This window comes from Amblyomma maculatum, chromosome 4, assembly GCF_055883805.1.
Source record: "Amblyomma maculatum isolate TAMU_Amacu chromosome 4, ASM5588380v1, whole genome shotgun sequence".
In the NCBI taxonomy this organism is placed as follows: Eukaryota; Metazoa; Arthropoda; class Arachnida; order Ixodida; family Ixodidae; genus Amblyomma; species Amblyomma maculatum.
The window spans coordinates 87,161,402-87,183,551 of NC_139347.1; the positions used below are offsets into that span (position 1 = coordinate 87,161,402).

Here is a 22,150-nt window from a genome sequence, read left to right on the forward strand (position 1 = left end):
CCACCCTCGCCCACATCCTGTTCCAATACCCGGCGGATCCTCCCCGCGGGGTCTAGAGCACCTTACCACCTGGGAGGATTGGGAGACCCTACTACACTCTGAGGACCCGGTTCGGCAGAAGATCGCCACAGACTCGGCTGCTGACGTCATGAACCATAAGAACACGAACGTTTGAGTGTAGTGGGACCGTGTGGGGGCCCAGGCATGCATGCCCCCAAACTCCTCTGTTTTAATAAAGTTATTGCTACTACTACTTGCCTGCATGAAGCCGTATTTCACGCGCTAATGTGCAATGTGCGCTTGTACCGCCCTTTGTTCGCATTTCTTTTTTTTAGGAAGGGCAGTAATGCCACCTGGTGTTCTAAGGCGGCGCTTGAAAGAAAAGGACGTTGAAGTAGGGTCCGCACGCTGTCGGCGGAACGCTGAGCAGAGGTGGTGAAGGGTGGCTGATCCTGGCCCTGATGGGGAACGCCGCTTGCGGCGGGGGCTAGCCTGCCACCGAATTTTATCTGTTGTAGGCCGTCATTGCACCCGCCACTGCTTCGGTGGTGGACGATGGCTGTTGTTGGGGCGCGCGTCTTTCTCTCCCTCTTCTTTTTCTTTCTTCTCTATTTTCTCTTCTGTCCGCACGAGGCAGCGGAGGTACCCCGCCGGGGTGGTGCAGTGGTAAGAAGCCCGACTACTGTGCCGGAGTACCCGGGTTCAAACCCGACCTCGGCGGCTGTGTTTAGATGGAGGCGAAACGAAGAGGCGTCGTGTGCTGTGCGATGTCAGCGCACGTTTAAGATCCCCAGGTGGTCGAAATTACTCCGTAGCCCTCCACTACGGCTCCTCTTTCTCTCTTTCCCCTTTCTCTCCCACCTTCCTCCCTTCCCTCACGGCACGGTTGAGGTGTCCACAGAAAACAAGTGAGCCGGTTACCGCGCCTTTCCTTTCCTATAAATCAATCAGGCAGCGGAGGTGGCTCAGCTGTTGTTGTTGTGGCTGTAGGAAGAAGGAAAAGAAAATGCACGGGCCTGCTACTGGCTCTGTAGCTGAGCCACCTCCGCTGCCTCGTACAGACAGAAGAGAAAATAGAGAAGAAAGAAAGAGAAGAGCGAAAAAAAGACGCGCGCCGCAACAGCCGTCGTCCATCACCGAAGCAGTGGCGGGTGCAATGACTGCCTACAACAGATAAAAATTCGCTGACAGTCTAGCCCCCGCCGCAAGCGGCGGTGACATACCTGCCTCAGCCCCATCAGGGGAGGAGTGGCTCAGCTACAGAGCCAGTAGCAGGCCCGTGCATTTTCCTTTCCTTCTTCCTACAGCCACAACAACAACAACGGAAACCCGTCGGGGTGGCGCAGTGGTAAGACGCCCTACTACTGTGCCGGAGTTCCCGGGTTCGAACCCGACCTCGGCGGCTGCGTTTCGATGGAGGCGAAACGAAGTGGCGTCCGTGTGCTGTGCGATGTCAGCGCACGTTAAAGATCCCCAGGTGGTCGAAATTACTGCGTAGCCCTCCACTACGGTTCCCCTTTTTCTCTTTCAACCTTCACTCCCACCTTCATCCCTTCCCTTACGGTGCGGTTCAGGTGTCCACAGAGCAAGTGTGACAGATACTGCGCCTTTACCTTCCTGTGAACCAATTATTACCGGCATAATGTGATACCTCAGGTGTGCTATATGAAGTAGCTCGGTATTACATATGACGCCTCTCTTAGTTGGCAGACTCATATATAGAGCAAGTTGCTGCGAAAGGAGGCAGATCAGTTAGAATGCTACGAGCAGCCCCCGCTGCGGTATGCGCAGGCACGCTCTTTTGATGATCTATAAAATGTATATTCGCCCAATTTTAGAATTTGGCTGCGTCCTGTTTTCTGAAGACGCTACATGTAGAAATACGCCCTCTTCTACTCGTACAGAGAGAAGCTCTTCGTCTCTGTTTCGGACTCCTTAAGGGGAGGAATTCTACACCTCAGACTTGTTAGACACACCTCGCATTGACGGTAAATGCACTTACCAGGATTCCATTTTATTTCAAATGCAGGAAGTCGTCAAATGACAGAAAAGGCGAATTTGAGGACTTCATCCAAATAAATTGTTTGAATGGCGCCGCCACCTATGAGGTATACGGAAGTAATGAAAGGATGGGGCCATTCAATGAAGCTGAGGCAAGAAAGTCTGCGGACTCTTTCATTGAAATGCCACAATGGCCGGGTATCTACGCAAGTTCAATTTCACGGATGTGAGATGGCTCGATATCATAAAACTGCCGACGAAAAGAAAGTGCAATCGAAGAAGTCAAGGCAGTACAAACTGAATGAGCGTTCGTCAACACAATAGCGTTGCAGTATACTATAAATAAACGGTCCAGATGGCTAAAACATATATAAAAATTCCGCAATAAATAAGAGGGTACAACAGGTAAACAGAGCGAAAAAGCCTAATCAAATTGAGTAGAAAAATCCCAACCTTCGCTTTTTTCTCACGCTGTGGAGCATTAGTGGCAATTACGACACACGATTGAAAAGTTTTAAAGTGGTCATCTAAAGTGGAAACCAAGGTAGACACTGGCAAAGAATAGACATGATTGGGATATCATAGACCAAATTAAACTGAGATAGACGGAAACTGGCTTGTGAAAGACAACACACTACTAATGAGAACGCGGATATATAAGCGACTGCAAACTTATACGACCTGTGCCCTTTGATAGCGAGACCAATAAGTACGAAAAACAAATTAGGTGAAAGAATGAAAATCTTTTGTAAACACGATAGGAAAGAATCATATAATTTTAGAATGGACTGTGTCGTAAGTTGCTGGAATCAGAAATGCAAAGGAAGTACCCGTGCTTCAGAGTAGGAGGTTTACGGCCACAAGACCATAGGAAGGTCCAGACAAAGCCGCACTGCTTGCCGTTCGATCAAGAGAAGTGGTCGAAGCTTGTAAGCAGCGCAGCCCGTAAACAAGACGCAGCCGAGTTCAAGAATATGTGCACATAAAGTTTACAGATCATAATAAGTGCAGATCTCATTCCATTTCTCCTGCAGCTTGTGCGACGGAGTAGACCCAATTAAGGCGCGCCCTCCCCTTTACGCTTAATATGTTAATATGAGGTTCCCAGCTCATTGAAGAATCATAGAAAACGCCAACCTGGACTATATAGGCACTTGATGGTATGAGAGAGAAACAGAAACAGATTGATTGACCGGAAAGACATTTAGAGTAAAGGAAAGAGTGTCTAGCCAGTATTCAAGATCGGTTAAGTAATTCTGTAATGTATGATAAAAGTATGGATACCTGTGGACGAAGAAAAAAAGGCAATATTGTCTGCGTAGACGTACAGGTGAACATCGTCTCGAATATGTACTGAAGAAAGAAAAATATTGCGTAAAAGAGGGGACAGGACCGAACTTGAGGAACGTTCTTTAGATTGAGTATATCTGCGAGATGAAAGACCACCCTGATAACAAGAAAAAAATCTTCACGGTAAAAATTCTTGAATCCAAGCAACTATGTAGTTTGGTAGTAGATAATTTATCAAATGAGAAATCAGAAGTCTGTGATCAACGCTGTCGTAAGCTCTTGAAATATTCAAAGTAACCAGAGCGGAAATTTCACCGAGACGTGCAAACGAATTCTGCTCTCCGGGTCAACGTGCGCGGAACATATTGAACATTCTAGACGGAAGCCAATCTGCCTGGGAGAAATAATTTTTTTTAATTAAAATAAACTCAGACAAGCGCGTATGAATTATGCGCTCTATTGTTTTCATCAGAATGGAATTTAAGAGATCGGTGTGATATTGTCAATGACATACCCAATGCTTTGACTCATGAGTATGTAGAACAGTTAATAATATTCAATAATTCCTGTGACGAAATGTGAAAGATGACGTTTAACATGTCAGCTGTAATACCACCAGGGCCTGGAGCTGAAGGGCTTGTTTTTGAAATTACAGTTGCCCTGACATAGACACCCCGGGAAAATCTGTCGCAGCGACCGGGAATGCAAGCGGCCTTGGGCATGGCGACGAAAGGCGTATTTCTAGACAGCGACCAACAGTATTCAATAAATCAGCTACCCTGCTAGGGCTTAGCACCACAGATGAACACCAGACTACTTGCTGCGGAGATCTAGTACGGCGCAGGAAACGAAAGAGAGCACTTCGGGGCTTAGTATCGGATAAAAAGGAATGTAATTCAGCCTTATATTTTGATTGGCTGATGACACAGCACGTTTAGAAAGGGCGGCGTGAAATGAATTGTAACCAATTATAGTGGGACTGATTATGACGCAGACTCCTCCATGCAGCTTTTCGGCACCGATATGCACTACAGAATTTAAGATTTCATTAATAGCGAATTCCAATCGCAGAGCAGGAGCACTTCCAGAGCAACGTTTTTGCTCCTTTCGGAGAAATTGTCTTCCAAACGCAGATCCGGAACACGGATCGCGTCTTCCAAACGCAGAACGGGAGCAATTGCCGAGCAAGGGTCGCTCCGCGGAGCAGTCAAAACTGCTCCGCCAAAATCGGGGGAACCGACCGGAAGTTTGCGTTACGTGACTTTCCGAGCGGCGCTTGCGCATGCGCTAGCTAGCGCATCCATTTTCGGTGGCTCGCCGCGTTGGCTTCAGAGACAACGCGCCGCTCCATAGCAGACGATCAGTATTTGCCGCCGCCATGGATGGTGATTCGCGTCGCGCTCTTGCGCTCGCTTTGCTTGAGGACAGCGAGTCGGAGAGCAGCAGTTCCGACTCATCTGTCGAAGAATCAAGAATCAACTATTTATATGTCCATCGTCCGTGTATACTCAAAGCCGCGCACGTTACAGCTCGGCTCTGGAAGACTGCAAACATTCGGTACGTGAACCGAAGTTTTCTTCCATATTAAAGAAAGGGCTGAAGGAGTCTTACCGTGTGTGTCCGGGCTCGGCTCTTCGAGCAAGGAGGATATAATTGCGTAAACGGCTGGTGTAACCTCCATATCAAAGGGAAGAAAGGCTGCAGGCTTGCAAAGCAGACGACGCGAGCGCACGAAAAGCGCGGGCAAGTGCAAGGAATGATTGGTACTTTCTCCGTCTCCGTTTGCTCGCGAGCGCCACCTACTTGCTCCGGCCAGAGCAAGAGTATTCGAAACGCAGAGTCTGGGAGCGTGCTCTCCGCCGGATTGAGGCGTTCTGTGATGGAGCGTGCGCGCTGCTCCAGTTCTGCGATTGGAATTCGACATAAGTGGAATTTCAGGGCAGACTACAGAGGCAGCAGAAAATTCAGCAGGTTCAATGACATCGTGTAACCATGACACCACAGACACCGCCGGTGACTGAGCGTCGGAAGAGGATATAGACGAAAGGGAAGTGCGAAGAGAGTTTTCGTATATTTACCATAATTTCAAAGCGCCTCTGGAAAGCACAGTCAGATTTTGAAACAAGTAAATCTTAGATAAAAGCAAGATGATCACTGCTGGCTCCACTATCTATGGTCGCCCACGACGATATAAGAACACCAGCAGTTGAAAAAGTAAGATCAAGAGCTGAGGAGCACTTCACCCACAAGAAGATGGTATCCCCAGAATTATGGAAATGGAGGCCATTGTCATGAATCCTGCCCCACAACTTACGGCCACATGAATCCGTTTTCAGACTCAAGAAGTATGATGAGAATTGAAATCGCCCGCTAATAAAAGGTTTTTAGAACAACAAGCTAAAAGGGAATTCAGCTGCGAAGTACAACAAACGGCATTTGCGAATTACGCATTGGCCAAATTTAAAGGGGCACAATCGGGGAGCAGGAACTCCAAACCAAGAATTTCGCTATCCTGACAAGCCAATTCAAATTAAAAAGAAACCTTATGACACCGTTTAGACGAAACTAAAACTTCTAACTAAACTAACGAAACTAAAGCCCCTGCCTGGGCGGTCTAATCTAAACACACGGAAGGTGTTAAGAGAGAATCTTTTTTGAGATGAAAGCCAGGACTCTTGAAGTAAAATAATCTCAGGGGGAATTATAGGTACTTAAAGGACATCGTCAAAACCAGAATTAATTGAGTGACAGTTTGCAAAATGTTTAGAAGATCTAAGTTGAATCAAATATGCACTCTACAGCTGACATAAGCACGTCATGCGTCTGCCGGGGCTCACCCTCAGGATTTTTCTTGGGTCGAGATTTAGAGGGCTGATTCGGAAGATTTGAACTGCATGCTGCAGCGATTCTTGCACTAAAAGCACCTGAGTTTAGGGAGCCGCGGTCGCATTAGAATTGCTTAAATGATATGCTTCTTCGTTGGGAGGAGATTTCACGTTGGAGACTACGGGCATAGTAGGAGCACTGGCTGTCAGAGATTGGAAAAAAGTATCCATCCTTGCCACAAGCATCTGTGAAAAGGTCTTCGCAAAAGAAACAAAGAAGCTCTCCATCACAACCGGTATAGACATCTCAATGACAAAGGCCACAGCAGAAGAAACATAAGATTCTAAAGAAGCTGTTTGACGCTCATTGACAGCAGCATTGACCGGGTTAAATGGAGAAATATGGGAGAGGTCTTCGCCCTGCAGGCTGATGATGATGATGATGATGATGACAGCAGCAAATTTGGAGTTCCGCTCCTTTAATTCTGTTGCAGCCTCCCCGCGTGAACAGCGACATTTTTTGATGACTTAAAGTATAGCGCAAACTTATTGCTACGAGCAGGGCGAGGCAACTGGGGTCAGAAGCAGCGTGCGAGGCAGAGCAAGGCAGTAACTCAACAGTTCAGAAGTACACTCTGTTGCAGAGTGGAGATCACCACATGAACCACAGCGAATCGCGGACCTGCAGTCATTTGCACTGTGGCCAAAGCACCAGCAATTGCGGCATTGCAGCGGACGAGGAGCCAAACGTTCAACTCGAAACAGGTACGGCCACGCTTTTACTTCTGTCGGGAAGGTGAGACCAGCGAAAGTTAAAATGGCACTCTCTGTGGGAATGCGAGAATAACCTGCGGACCTATAGTGCACTGGTAAACGGACACCACGCCAGCAGGGACGAGCATTTTCAAAAGTGCTTCCGGGAAGAGGCTCGCGGGAACGCCATGGGCAAGGCCTTTCACGCAAGCCAGGTGCAGTGACACGAAAGTCCTTACAGCTGAAGCTCAAAACCTGACGCACGCCAAAAGGTCACTCTGGCTCTCAATGTTTGATGACCTACATAGAATTCATTTTTTGACAAATCGCTTCGCCTCCGACATGTCTAAAAAATGCGGAGTAATAGAGCGAAGTTCCTCCTGGATAGCTTCAGTCTCATTTGGTCCATTTTTTATTTATTCCATCATTGATATTTAAACTAATCCAGTATATGCAGCAGACTGTCCTCAGTGTCTCCTCACTGAACCCTGGCCAATCCTCCTCTCGTGGGTATGTGCAATGAGCCAGGGAAGAAGAAGTCTGCTCGCCTCGGTCTAAATTCGCGGTTTCAGCTTCTCACTGTGAGAACGTTTTTAAGGCCTGTGGAGCCTTTTCCTGGATTGGCTAACCCCGTAGTTAGAGTGAACCCAACACAGATTTTTGAAAATATTTGGCTTAGGTATAAGCTTCCTCGAGTTGTCTTCACAAATTCCCTGCTGTCCAAAATTTTCGTTTCAATCAATCAGTACAAGTTAATGCCCGGCGGCCTGATACTCTATTCTAATTCGACGGCACTCTCCCACGGAAAGGCTAAAAATTAGCCTGTCACTATATTAGATGGGGCTATAGAAGAGTATCTAGAAAATTTTCCTAACCATATTGCCATTTTCGCAGATGCCTCCTTGCAAAATGAAAAGGAAGCTATAGGCATATACTCCCGGACACTTGAATGAATTTATTCATTTCGGCCGCCTGACTGCACCCCTATTTTTGTCGCCGAGTTTCTCGCTATTTAGCTTCCATTAAGCTTCCATTAAAAAAGGACTCTTGCAATATCTCCAAGGTTGTTATACTTTCAGACAGTCTTTCTGTCTCGAAAGCGCTCGAAAACTGGAGGGATACTGCGCTCAGCCGTTCCCTTCATTTTTTTTTTTTTTTTTTGTCTACCACATATTACAGAAGTTCACTTTCACTGGGTCCCTGGGTACTGTGGCATTACATCTAATGAGAGGCCTGATTTGCTACCAAAGTCCGCCCTTGGTGGACCTATTATCATCCCGTTTGTTCCAAACACGGTATACTTAACTATAGCAAGTTTTCAACGCTTCCAACATTTCCACTACCTGAACTATGTGCGTCTTCATGTTGCTGCGGAACACCTGAAATTTCCTTGGAATCTGCAGATATGCAGTTCAAGGCAACATGTGGTGTCCATGACCCTCTTGCGTTTGCAGAATACTGTGACTGAACTTTATTTTTGCCGTTCAGGACTATTAATGACCAACCTTTGGGAACCTTGTGGCGAAATTGAGTCCATAGATCACTTTTTCCTTCTCTTGCCGGCGGTCCGCTCCTCTCCGCAGAATGCAGTTGAAGCTCCCCTCTCTCGTTGCTCTCCATATATCGATCTCCTAATCTTCGGGGCGGGAGCCAATGAAACCAGTGCGTGATTCCAATCACTGGTGTGATTCCAAACCAGTGTGCGATACCATACAATCACGTCAGGGAGATTAATTGCTCTGCTGAAATGATAATTCATTACTTTTTTTTAATTTCTTTTAAATTTCTAGTTTAGGACTCATAGTTATCAAAATATTCCAATCTTCGTCCACGAGTATTTTGTATCTGCAATGCACCCTGGCCAATCCCCCGCCGTGGGTATGTGCCATTACGACTGAGGACATCATCATCGTAATTAACTTATTTGGCAAGGGTTGGCACATCATTGTCTGAGGGGCATGAAGGCCAACGACGCCGACGAAAAATTTCAACACCTGCTGCAAGAGGCGAGACACAGCTTCCGTGCACTCCACACCTCTCCGCTGTCAAGCAGTTGCGACGCAAAGGCTTTCTCTAACGTCCTCACAAGTTACGAAAATTGTTAGGCTTTTGTGAACAGCTGTTCTTGTAACCGAAGTCTTATTTTAGCACAAAAACCCGCATTTTTCACAAAGCGCCCATGCACCGCCATTTTTTTTCCGCGAAATGTATTGGGGGAAACAAATTTCGTCTTAATATTAAAAAAAAAAATTTTTTTTCGTAGTGTAAAATATGCATTATTTCCTGCCTATAATACAGACGTCAGTGTTAGAGCGGTTGCCATAGATGAAAACCAACTGTCTTTTTTATTTTACTACTTTTTAAGCGTAATAGAAGTTACGTGTATGAAACAAAAAAAAAAAAGCTATGAGTGAGGAATACGCCGGATTTTACGGCACTTGGTTCAGAGTGGCGGCGTGCCAGCAGCACTCGGGTCACGCAGCGACACCCCATCCGCGCCCGACGAAGCCGGCAGATATCTACGTCGAGCGTTTCCCGATGCCGCTGCGGGCGGGGATCGAGCGACGCCCTCTTCGCGCGGGCCCGCCCTCCGCGCACATGCACCGGGCACGAGAGCTCAGCTGTAAACACGTTATCGCAGACGTCGGGACATACAAAGACGCGTGGATTCTAATTCACGATGTACCGCGGTGTTCCTTCCATAGAATACATTTGAGGCGTGACGTGTCCACCCTTCGCTTAGAATCAGCGGTTAGCTTGCTCGGGAACACTGAGCCGAAGGTATACGAACCGGGTTCACTCCCAGGCGCGTTTCAATGGCGGCGAAGCGGTCAAGGTGCCCGGATGCTGTGCGCTGCCAGTGCAGGGCTCTAACTTAATCCGGAGACCTCCTCTACGAACTCTCTCGTATCCCATTTGCGTATCCCATTGCCGCTCGTCTTTCAGCCCCCAAAAGGCTCAGAAGCTTGTGCTAATGCATCGAAAAAAATTAGCTGTGGTTTAGCTTGTGGTTAAACCTGGAGTTACGCAAGAGCAATCAACATGGCTACGCTTAGGTTTGGCTTGAAAGTAAGGACATGGTTTTTGCACATAGTACTTTACTCTATGGTTTCAGTTTTGTTTATGCCATAGGGGAATAATTTCACGTATGAGCACCCCTTGACTCTCGTAGTTGTCCATTCTCATTCGGGTGCAGAAGACTTCCAGTGGTATGACATCGTCTGTGCGTTGAACTCCGGGGCACACCGCCGTCACAACGTTCGAACGAACCTTCTGTCCTAGCAACTCGCGGTTGCCTATATATGGGCCTGGTGCGCTGCAGCTTTGGCCGAACATGTGGCGCCGTCTGGGAGGCGCCGCTGTAAAAGGCGGCTGTCTGGATCCGCAACCGTGGGTAGCGCCGACGCTGTGTTCCGATTTCTTTTTGGTTCCCCGTAAGAATAAAAAATAAACAGCGACTAAAACAAGGGCCTGTACTTAGTCATTTCGAATCTCATATCTCACCCATTGCTTTTCGTTTCGGCTGCGCATTTCCCACTTTTTTTTTTTTTTTTTTTTTGTACAGTACTCGACGCTAGATTTCTTTCAAGCATGCACGAGCGATCGCTTGTTTGTATCGAGCGCGGAACACGCGACAAACGCACACACACAAAAAAAACGGGTCTATTTTTTTTATTTTACTTCTGGACCCAACTCGAGCTCTAAAAGTCGTAACAACTACTAAAAGTTGTAACCAGCGCTGGCAGGTTTTCGGACACAGCCTGTGTTGTAGAGAGCGCGGTGCCTTCCTGCCCAACGAGAGCTTTTTTTTTTTTTTTTTCTAACGACTTCCTAATGATAGTTTCCAGCTGTTCTCGGTGCTCGCTTTTGGGAAGCCTAGCCTGACGTGAAAGACGTAGAAGCACGACATGGAGAGCGAAGCACATTGCAGGAGTGCGCGCTTGCTGACTTGACACACGTTCATGGCTCCCGCAAAGAGAAAACGTCCTTTTAAACTAACAGCTCGATCTGTTGTTATGTTTATGGGTGTCATAATAGTTAAAAAAAAAAACCGTCGGCAGGCAATCGAAAATCAAGTTTTTTTTTTTTTTTTTGCGGTTTCCTTGGAAATCATACGAGAGCGAAGTGTCGCATCGTTAACAGTGGCACCAGGTCTTGCAAACGCAACTGGCATCCGTGATATTGCGTGGGTTTGCCAACAACTACATAAAAAAAATGGATTACATATGTGGTAAAAAGACGCCGAAAGGGCCGAATAAAACTTACCTCCAAGCTGACGTCGTAGAAGGCGGTTTTCATTTCGTTAGCGCATTTTCTGAAGATATCCGAGGGCCCTTCTGCACTGTGAAGTTCCCCGCGCACTCCACGCACGTGCTGGCTTCGTACAGTTTCTGACCGCGCATCAAGCAGTTATTCTTAAATCAAGTCTCAACATTCCCGATCACGCGAAATCCCCCGAACAGCACGCGCTGTGGAGCTTGCTCAGCTATGGCTGTTTTTCCGCGCACTGAACCGTCACCACTTATTTCGACGCATCGAGTAGAAAATAAAAACTACGGTAGAACTGCCGAGCGCCGAAAAAGCACGTGCACGCAAGGCCCGACGCCTTAGGGTACATCTCCATATACAGCCTGCTCGTCCCGTCCTGGGGAAGACGTGATTTTTTTTTTTTTTAAGAGCCTTTCTATTGACCAACGGAGCCCAGCTCTCGGCTGTCGCTTCTGGGGGGTCTAGCATGCCGTTTCCACATACACTGCCACCGAGGGGAAAAGCCAGTGCTGCGCATTGCACACTGGCTTAGTTTTTGTTTTATTTATGTCTTTACTTTCAAAGTGCCATATTGTTCGGGTTCCGAATTCCTACTTCAAAGGAGAAAAAAAAAACCGTACAGCCGCCAGCAGAAGCGCTCGCGCGCCGACGATGCGCTGCGCCCAAAGCGCCGGCGGCCTTCTCCCAGACGGCATGAATGGGTAGCGGCTTTCTTCGCTTTGTTTTTGGTTTATTTTTCAACACGCACACATGGTACATGTGTCTGTTATGTACGCGTGTGACACGAGGCAGGAAATGACCGACAAAAGTTTTCTTCTCACAAGGTTTCTGCCGAGAAGAGTAGACTTCGCGTTCACTCCGCCGCCTCTCTTCGACGAGCAGACATACCACATATGGGTGCGCCGGCGGGAGGTGGCGCTACTTGTTCCGGAGCAGTGGCGCCTCCATACCAGCGCACTAGGCCTATACCAACTATTGAGTTATCTGTCGTCGCGTCGTCTTCTTCTTCTTCTTTCTCTTCCTTTTCTTGTTTTTCTTTATTCACTCTTCGGACAGGCACGGCGAAGTGGCGAGACTGTGGCCAATGTAGCTCTCACTACAAAAGGAGGAAAAGAAGAAGGAGGCCGCGCCACTAAACACGGGCGTCCCTTTATTAAGTGCGACCCAAGGAGGAGTTTTATATATCCTCCTTGGTGCGACCGAAGAGGTGCTGCATGATATCCCCCTTTCGTGCTGCTGCAGATATGTTGGACAAACTTGGCGCTGCTTCGACAAGCGGGTCAGGGAGCACGAAAGAAATGCCGAGAAAAATAAAGGGACCAAATTAACCGAAGCATATAAGGTCTTCTGAGCCATGTTTTTTCTGGTACGCGGGTTCTCTCGAAAAATAAGACGCCAAAGCTGAGGAATGAATTAGCCCCCCCCCCCCCCTCTTTGTTTTTTATCGAGAAAAAAGTGACACTTCGGCATCTCTTTATAAGGCCGAGAATAACTTTTCAGGTCGCATGTTATATATTTGCGTGTTTTACCGCCCGATAAATCAGTTGTGAGTGGCGCTCAGTCCTGCTGCCTTTTTGTTTTTGTGTGTGTATGTTCGCATGTGTTTTCGCGCCTTCTGCCTAAAAATTGTCTTAAAGAAAGGGTTAATGCAGTGTTGCTTGCGAGCTAACGCACTAACGTTTGCGTGGCTCTCGATGTCTCCTCTAGCATATAGGAAACGGGCTTTCCTGTCCCTCGGAGCGTTCCTCTTTTCCATTGCGGAGGGGCTCAAGAGCTTTGCGGAGTCGCTTCCTTGTGATTTATTTGAAGGTGGATGGGGAAAACAGGCAGGTTTGGCTACCTGCAATGGTGGAAAGTGCGTTCGACGCTGCTGATATTTTGCGTTCTGATGCTGGCGCCTCGATGTATAGGCCCATTCGTTGCCTTCAATGCCTACGTGTGCAGTTACCCAGGATAACGTCTCTGTAATGTTAAGCTTGATAAGGATGTCTTGAAATGTCACTAATAGGCCTGACAACCTTGAGAATCTTAACCACGAAGCCATACGCGCTGTGACGGGTCTGCCGAAACTCGCACCTCTCAAAGGTGTGACAAAACAGACAACTCTCGCACAAAGCGACCGGCTAGGCTATATACCCCAGCCGGCTGTTACATATTAGATGAAATTCATAGAGCGCCAAACAATACGGAGTTTGGCGTCCTTCAACTGATCATGTTCACCCACCTTGGGTTCCTACAGTTTCTCTCACATGGCAATCCATTGCCACAAAATATGGCTCCTCGCTGTGTTAACTCCGAGTGGCTCGAGCGCTTCTCTAAAGCGCACAGCCGCAGCATATACAGAACAAACCAAGGGCTACTACCTCAATCATATACGCTGATATGGCAGGAACAATACTTCCCACACCGATAACAATAATGCAGGCGAGACTGATGTTCCCAAGTATATGTCCGGATGGTGACGTGGGTCGAGATGTCACCCACGGCCACACTGCCCATCGTAGACGACGTCGATACTGTGGAAGTAGAGCTTGCAGCACTTTTAAAAGCTGTACAATGGGTCTTGCAAACGTTTCCTAAACATGATTTTAGGCACAGACTTTACCTATTCACGGATTCGTGTGGCGTGTATGAAGTGTGCAGACGAGTGCAGCCAGAGAAACAACAGCTCACTCTGTACAATGCTGTCTCGGTGGTCTGTATTAAGCATCTGTACCTTACCTCGGACCACGTGACATCTTTCTTGGAGGCGCGGGGTAAAATCTTTGCACCACGGACTTTTGCAGCTAGTGGTCGTCAGGCCTGGATGCCACCCGGCGAACCACGGAACAACACTCGACCCCGCCACTGAGCCTGGCTGAGTCTGTACGAGAGTCAGAACTTGCAGCAGGTGGGTGCCTACCTTCACGCTCGCCAATGTAATCTTTTATCTAAATGGCAGGGCGCAGCTAGGGTTTGGTACAAAACCCATGAAGAACTCACAAGTTAGGATGTCTGCAAAGAGAGGCTGCAGATAATTAGATAATCGGAGGCCAAATAATTGGCATCCTGGTGCAAAAGAACGCTTGCGTGCCGCGTCCAGTCTTCCGTGCAAGGTTACGTAGCTGTACACCCAAGACGTCCTAGCATTAGCCGAAAAGTCGACGTCGCCATAAGCGAGACCGACAAGGTGGGCTACGTGCTCAAAGGAATTGCCGACCATGCTTTTCATTAACTCGTCTGCAAATATTGCACTACTGCCGATGTCGTGACGACGTCGGTAGACACGAGTGCCGTCGATCTGAGCAGGTTATAAGACGCCGCATTTCCCAGCAGTTTTTCCAGTTTCCAAACACAGCAGCGACATGTTCCCATGAGGAACAGCGACCACTATCTCTAGCGCCCTTGGACTCTCCCAACATCAGAAACAACGACGAGAACCGTGCGCTGTGAACTTGGAGGCCTTAGCACTTGCAATACCACCACCGACCACGCCAGATGCCACATACCCCATTGTGTCCCTAATTTCTGGCCGTTGCGGGGGAGGAGCTTGCCACCTTGGATGTCCCTTCGGCAAGTAGTGTGCGCCATTGGCAGCTAAGCCGTCCGCCAGCCTCGTTGCCTATCCTCCGCCAGACTTACAGCTACCGTCCGCGTTACCGCAGGCTTGTGGAATTGCGCACGGCAGACCACAAATATATATCCGCTTCCACTGCTCCCTCGTTGGTCATACTTCCCGACATTGCCGCATCTCATGGCCTTCGCAACCCAGATGCAAGTTCTTCCGCTATCGACCTGGCTCTTGGCGCCGCTCCTCGCTGCGATCCCCAGAACAGTCTGTAGCTTCCTTCCATCACCTCGGCGATTTTCGCGCTCCCCGTTGGTGCCCCGATCACGCTCGCTCATCGCAGTGGTCTCATCTTTTGGCGACTGCCCCGCGTGACCTCTCCACTTTGGAAAATTAGCTGATGCAGTTTCTGAATGCGACGCTGCGACTCAGAAATTTTGGATCGAGATTACTGGATATCACCGTCGACAGTGTTGCTGTGTGCGCACTCACTGACACAAGTTCATACATGTATCCGCGATGAGTGCTGTCCATCGCCGTCGCTTCCCAAAAGCTCTCGCGCCTGCAACGTATATACAATACGCCCCATGTGCTCGCGGATGGTGGCCGCCGCCGGCCCCAGCGTCCTGGTTCAATTCACTGCGTTTACCATCTGAGCCCATAACATCATTATAGGACTGAATTTTCTGGCCAACCATGTAGCCCTGGTCAATTCCTCGCAACGTGTCCTCCACCTGGAGGTGATAACAGAAAGGAAGAATTGGGATACAGGAATCTGATCATTTCTCGCCCGGGTTTTTCCCTCGAAGCCACCTTTGCGAGCGGCATTTCTTTAATGAGTGTTCATTAAGAGGCCGCGACGGCGCAGTGTATGAGGCGTTGAGTGACGGGGTGGGCACCATTCCGCAGGGGGCCCAGCAGGAAACTGAAGTGGTCCTCGCCCTCGAACTCGAGCAGCTCGCAACAGGCCACACCCCTCTGCCGCAGGGCATCGTACAGGGCCCGTGCCGTGCGCGCAAACCACGGCGGGTCGTGCTCGGCGAATGTCGCCTGCAAACACCGAAAGCACACACCTGCAGCTGGGCCTTACAGCGTGGCACTCACGGAGCAGAATTAATGCGCGTCCTATTGGAGGTGGGAATAAGAGGCTGACTCCGCACTACATTGTACGCAAAATCATGCGACACGCTGTTTACTGCAGAAAAGTAACTTATTCCTACAGCTATACAGCCAGGAAAATCCCTAATTATCACTGATTGCTTACAGACGCGATCCTCTCAACCTTAGGGCAACTCGAGTGGTTTTTCCAACGTTTTAAGTTTAATATTGCACCAAATTCCCTAGAGTACCCTGTCAAGCATAACAAACCGCTTTTAGTAAGCACAACTACTTTAACAGCGAGAAAAAAAAAAAGGCAAACCAAAGCCAAAACTCAGTTCATGGCTAAGCACAATGCTCTGCTTGCCACAGTGATGTCTTCTCATACGTAATATCATGGAAACTCGCACGCTGATTGCATGGCGGAAATAATCACTGGCAATTGGTATTGATTTCATAAAACGCATACGACCACGTAATACGAGTCTCGAAACTTGTTTGCTATTGAGGACTCGGCAATAACGTAATAGTTAAGTTTGTGACGTCATAATTAAATGCTGCGCTGTCTGCATAAATCGCTTGAACTGAGACAAAAAAGTTCAACTAATTTAAAATCGATTTACTCGGGAATGACTTGCCGCACGGCCCTCTGACTCGATGAGACGATCAGGATGAACAAAACCTACACTAAACTTTCCGTTAGAATGAAAATATATAAAACCCATCGGAGTTGCCTTTTAATCTTAATACATAAGAAAGAAGATAACTGCAACTTACTGCCCATTGCTTACAGGATGCTTAAAGACGACTAGGATTTCAGGCTGGATTTCGCACTCGCTACTTAACAATGTGCCGTATTCACGCTATTATTCATGATGATAGAGAAATGCCCAAAATTTATACAAAGTCCGCATATTACGAGAAAGCATTTGACTAAGTTGAAACTTAGCACAGTAATCATGCAAGTTGTATAAGAGCCATATGCCGAATTATTGAAAATTATATATAGCGGTTGCACAGCTACCACGTTCATAAATAAAGTAATAACATTCAAATAAAGAAGAGTGTTAGGTATCCTCCAATGGTATTCACCGCTTGCTTGCAGGAGGTTTTAAAAACCTGAACTGTGAACAGTTAGGGATAGAGAAAACCCAGTCCGTGATTAGCTGATGACATTGCGTTACTAACTCAGGGAGCGAATCGCCAAGCATAATCAGTTACTTTGGCAGGCAAACCAAAATGGCAGGTCTAAAATGAATAATGCAGAAAACTAAGTTATATGTGCAAAGACATGGGAATGGATCAGCATTTTATGACATGAGGCGACACGTTCAGCGTGGTAGGGAATATATCTACTTCGGGCAGATAGTGATTGCAAATCTGAATCACGATAGTGAAATAAACACAAGAACAAGAATAAGGTGAAGCACATTTGGTATGCACTTTCATATCACGAGTGCCAGTTTGCCAGTATCCCTCTAGAGGAAAGTATTATAACACCTGCGTCATACCGGTCCTCCGTGGGACAGAGACCTGGAAGACAACAAAAAAATACAGGGTCGTCCACTTTTGAGTTTGAACACGGTCGCTTTTCTTTGCAAAGCACCATCGCGCCCTTCGCGGCCGCATGCTAAAGGAAAGTGACGTAAGCACAGAGGAACTTGAAGGTAGGATTTCGCATGGCCTGCCGAACAGGTTCACTGCGTGACCATGGGTTGGATGCAATGGCGTTTTGAGGATAGCGATCGTGTTGAAGCTAAGAGTGGACGACCCTGTACAACTGATGATAATGCAGCGAGCTACAAAAAAGGAAAATTATAGGTGCAATTTTAAGAGACAGGAAATGAGCAGACTGGCTCCGAGAGCGAAAAGCAGTTATACTCGAATACAACTTTCTGTAGCTGTGGAGCCAAAGTATACAGTGTCGGCGGCGCAACAGAATATAATCCATCCCGAACTTTTGCGGATTGTGCTCTGGAATAACATGAAATTACCGAATTATTAACGTTGTTCTTACACCTAGAGAATACAATACTAACCGTCAGTATAAAACATTTTGACGTTCAGTACGCCGTGCGCCTGTCGATGGCCGCAATGCCAGCCACATGCGTCTGTTGCGTGTCCTGGCAGGTTTCTGTACGCTTTCCCAATGCGCTTGTTTTGAGAACGCATGCCGTGTGGGCTACTGATTAATCGAAAATTTCGCATACGCCTTTAGTGGCGTAAAGGAACATATTCCTGCATAGCGGCTCGAAGACTATTAACCCAATGTAAAGGCAGAGCTGAAACCAAAACTGTAACTGAGACTAGATATGCGTGAACTACTTGGAGTAGTAACACTATATGAGGACAGTCCCGCGCGTAGCCTTTGCTGTATAGCCACAGAAAGCTGTCACCTAGTATGGGGACATCCTATAGCTGAAATTTAAAACAAGAAATGGGCATGAAATGCGAAGGGAACATTACCAGTGGAAATTAAATGATAATGGATTCTGAATGACAATGATGGCAGGAAGCTAAGTGGGCAGACAAAATAGGAAGTTAGTGACGACAGTGGGCTCGGCAGAGGCATTTAATTGTTTTGCAGTGGGCTTAGTTAGGTTGATAATGATGATGATAATAAACGGAACAGTGTTGTTGCTACGACCGACGAAAACAGAGGGAAATTTGTACAAATGAGAGAACCCACCACGACGTGCAGGTGCTTGGGCAGCGCGTCCAGCAGTTGCAGCGGGCTGTTCCGCAGCGCTTGGTCTGCGCTGATGGCCGCGTCACGTGCCACCGAACTGCCCAGCAACGCCACAACGTCCAGCACGGCAGACAGCAGCAGCAGGCCGCGGATGCGGGGCTCGCCTGAGGTTTGTAGATGAGGAATGCAATGTGAGGAGGAGGGAGTCTCCGCCAGCTACCAACGTGGACGCCGTAAAGAAAGCCGCAGGACGGAGGTAAGCGAAATAATATAGCCCCTACTCATTAGCAGGTAAATTAATGTGCATCGACAATACGTGGGGGACGCCGTTACATACATTATATAGCTACCAATTTCAATTCGTTTACTTGAAATCCTGGCAGAGGTCGAAAAAAAAAAAAAAGACTGAAGAAAGAACTGCTCTACACAGTTGTGCCCCTTTTTGAATACGTGTACATATATGAAGAAGTATAAAGTTGGTGTTAGAGCTGCACGAGCTCAGACCGACACAAAAGCCTCAGGCCGGGCTGAAACTCAAGCATTTACATCGGGCCCCGGTCTGGCCGGGCCGGGCTCGGTCTTGGCCTCGTACATAGAGGGCCGGGGCTTTCGACTTCCTACTGTAGAATGAAAGTACATTTTGGGTGTTACAGCACCGTCATGGTGCACTGTAAAAAAAAAAAAATGCAAGATTTATTGACTTATCTAAATATTACTCCATCGTGGCCGCTCTGGGGTTAAGGCGCACGACTTGAGCCGGGGTGTCCGGGTGTTCAGTGGCTTGTATTGGAACAGTTGCTGATAAGAGTTAATGGAAAATACCTCAGTAGTCTGCAATTCACTTACGACATTGCCGTGCTAAGAAACTCAGGGGGCGAATCGCAAACCATGATTAATTAATTTGGCAGGCAAACCAGAGTAGTGGGTCCAAAATTAATATGCAGAAAACTAGAGTAATGCTCAATCGTCTGGAAATCAAGGGATCAGCAGTTTACGAGAGGTAGCTCGAAGTTGTAGGGAATGTACTTAAGACAGGTGTACTGACTGCATATCCGAGTCCCGAGAATTAAATCAGCAGAAGAGTAAAAAATGAGCCGGAGTACCGAGGTACCACCAAATCTTTTTTTTTTTTTTTTCAGTCTCTAATAAAAGGCGACCAATTCGGCCATGAATTCAACCTGTGAAATCGTGTTGATTAAAAAATATCGTTCCACTGGACACGAGGGCACTTTAATATTTAGACCTTGAGGATCGTAAAATATGACTGACTAAAAGTCTGGAAGGAATGCAAAGTATTTTATTAGCATGTATGAAACATACAACTTTTCGTTTGTCCCTTGGAGCTTGCTAGGTCATCTATGTTGCTGTACGCATGTACGGGATCACTGCTCAAAAAGCGGACTGGTGGAACACACATCATTATTAGTTCCTTTTGCGTTAAAAAAAGGAATCGTTTCTTCAAGCATTACTGCGATTTCAGCTTCTGCGTCTACCAGTCCTTTGTGCATTAGCAGTCTACATCATAGTGAGCAATTTATAGCATGTGTTGCTGTATAGCGGGCCCGGGCTGGGCTCGGGCTTGAAGCTGCAGGCCAGGGACAGTGCTCGTCTTTGGGCCTCGGGTTGAGCTCGGGCCTCAGATTCAGGCCTGCTCTAGTTTGTATTCGCAAAAGTAAACTTTCGCTTTAAGTAACATGACATATATACAACGAAAAATCAAGCAATGTGAAAGTTAGATTTGGCAACAGGTAAAGAAGTGATACAAAGTGAATAGCGGCTTAGAAAATAAGATAACGCGATGACAGGAAATAACAGTAACAAACGTCAAATTAACACACCCCGAAAAGGTTGGAAGGTCTGCACAAAAATGTGGCCTTCTTATTCAATGGCTTTCATATTCAGTAATGATAAATTGAAACGCAGTGAGCAGAGATTGTATGGGCTATATTTCACGGTGACTTAACTGCATAGAAAATACTAGCGTTGTAACCTGGCGCAATGAGTGGCCTCATTCAGTTTAGAACACCTTCAATCTCGTCGACCGACATCATGAAAACGTCCCCTAGCTGCTCACCGGCGGCGAGTTGCGTGGCTACCATGATTGCCAGGTGGGCGCCCGCTGAGTGGCCGGCAAGCAGCAGCGGCCCAGGCCGCGTGGCGAGCACATGACGGGTGCAGCGCACGGCCGACGCCACGATCTGATCGAGGCTGGCCTCCGGAGCGAGCGGGTAGCCAGCGACGGCCACCGCCACCCCGGCCGCCAAGAAGGGCTCGCTCACGAAGGCGTGCGACTGACGGTTGCCCTCCACCCAGTAGCCACCATGCCAGAAGATCACCGTGGCCTCGGAGTCGCATTCCGGCAGGTACAGGTCCAAGCACTCGCGCGGGTGCTCGCCGAACCTGCGCGGTCAGCACTGTCTTGGCTTCCACCTGTCGATTCCCATCTTCGTGGCCGGCAGCAACAGCTGGCTACTTACACAGCGGTTATATAACGCTTGGAAATATTCACGAAGACACACCGTATAAAATTAGGTGTAATTACTTATTTCTATAAAGTGCAGTTTCCACCAATATTCCTGCCCGTGTAATGCGCCCTGTTTCGGTTTTGTTCGGGAAAAAGCGCCTGGTTTAATCGCGCTGCCAGATCTCAAACAAATAAGTGCTTCTTCGTTTCAAAACCTGATGTGGCATTGTCCTGTCCGGGGTTTCGAACTCTAAACTGGAGCTAACCACCCAACTGTGTCAATTGGAAAGTTAATTAGCGAGCTTTAGTTAGTTAGTTAGTTATATAACTGGAAGAGTTTTACAGTAAACTGCGTCGGCCACGGCTGAGATTTTGTTCCTGCAAAGCTCCTATTTGGAACCTCAATAGTTAGAAATTTTTGAAAGTGTTCGCTTAAATGTCCGGAAAGAGAACAGTTACCAAATGCTATAACAACAGTCAAAGCCAGAACAGCGAGCGATCTCGGCTGGAGCGCATCAAAACAAGCCTTAATCGCCTTTTCAACATAAATTACGATTTTCGGAAGCTGTTATACCTACTGACGTCGTACCGTCCCGAGCCCCCAAACGGCACTCTCTGCACTATCGAATCACCACCGCCGCACTGAGGGCTTGCAGCCCATCCCGATGAGCTTAAATTTGGCTCAAACGGCCGACGGCCCGCTAGCACAGCGAGATCTATAGGCAGAAGAGCATCAGAACAAGTCCTAGTCTTATTGGCTCTACTTATCAGGTGTATAGCGCCTCTGTAGGTTTATTTTGCAAGCTTGGGCTGCTGGCTGCTTGATATGGGTGATGGAGCGCTATACACTATCACAGAAATCTTCATACATGTAACAAATACGAATGAACCTCTAAAAAAGGAACTATATCGTTGCGAAACCTTGTTCTGTTTGCTTGACCATTAAATGTCGCCACGACGTGGCCTAGTTCTGACTTTCTTTGTATTGCAAGGTAGCTGATATTGTAACGGAATAAGCTACACTACGCTACCCTTGAGTGGCGCCAGTGCTCGTACTAACCACAAGACTGTGGCGAATTGAACTTCATCACTTTTAGTTGAGCGATTACATAGTTTTTAAATAACGGGAGTCCACGGATAGTACTTTCCTGAAAATATATCGACCGGACAGCACTAACGGCCCCGTTCAATCAGAAACCCGACGTTGTTACCGC

The 22,150-nt window shown here is 47.6% G+C and overlaps 1 protein-coding gene across 2 annotated transcripts in view; it reads right to left on the reverse strand.

The window, feature by feature from the left end:
• Nucleotides 1–15,459: 15,459 nt before the first annotated feature.
• Nucleotides 15,460–22,150, reverse strand: part of KFase (kynurenine formamidase) — a 43,863-nt gene continuing 37,172 nt past the window's right edge. For both annotated transcript variants that reach the window (XM_084602106.1, XM_084602105.1), the window contains exons 3-5: nt 20,547–20,872; nt 18,473–18,636; nt 15,460–15,735 (exon numbers count right to left, since the gene is read on the reverse strand). In XM_084602106.1, the coding sequence (XP_084458232.1) occupies nt 15,532–15,735; nt 18,473–18,636; nt 20,547–20,872 (694 nt within the window). In that variant the 3' untranslated portion in view covers nt 15,460–15,531. The remainder of the gene's footprint in view (nt 15,736–18,472; nt 18,637–20,546; nt 20,873–22,150) is intronic.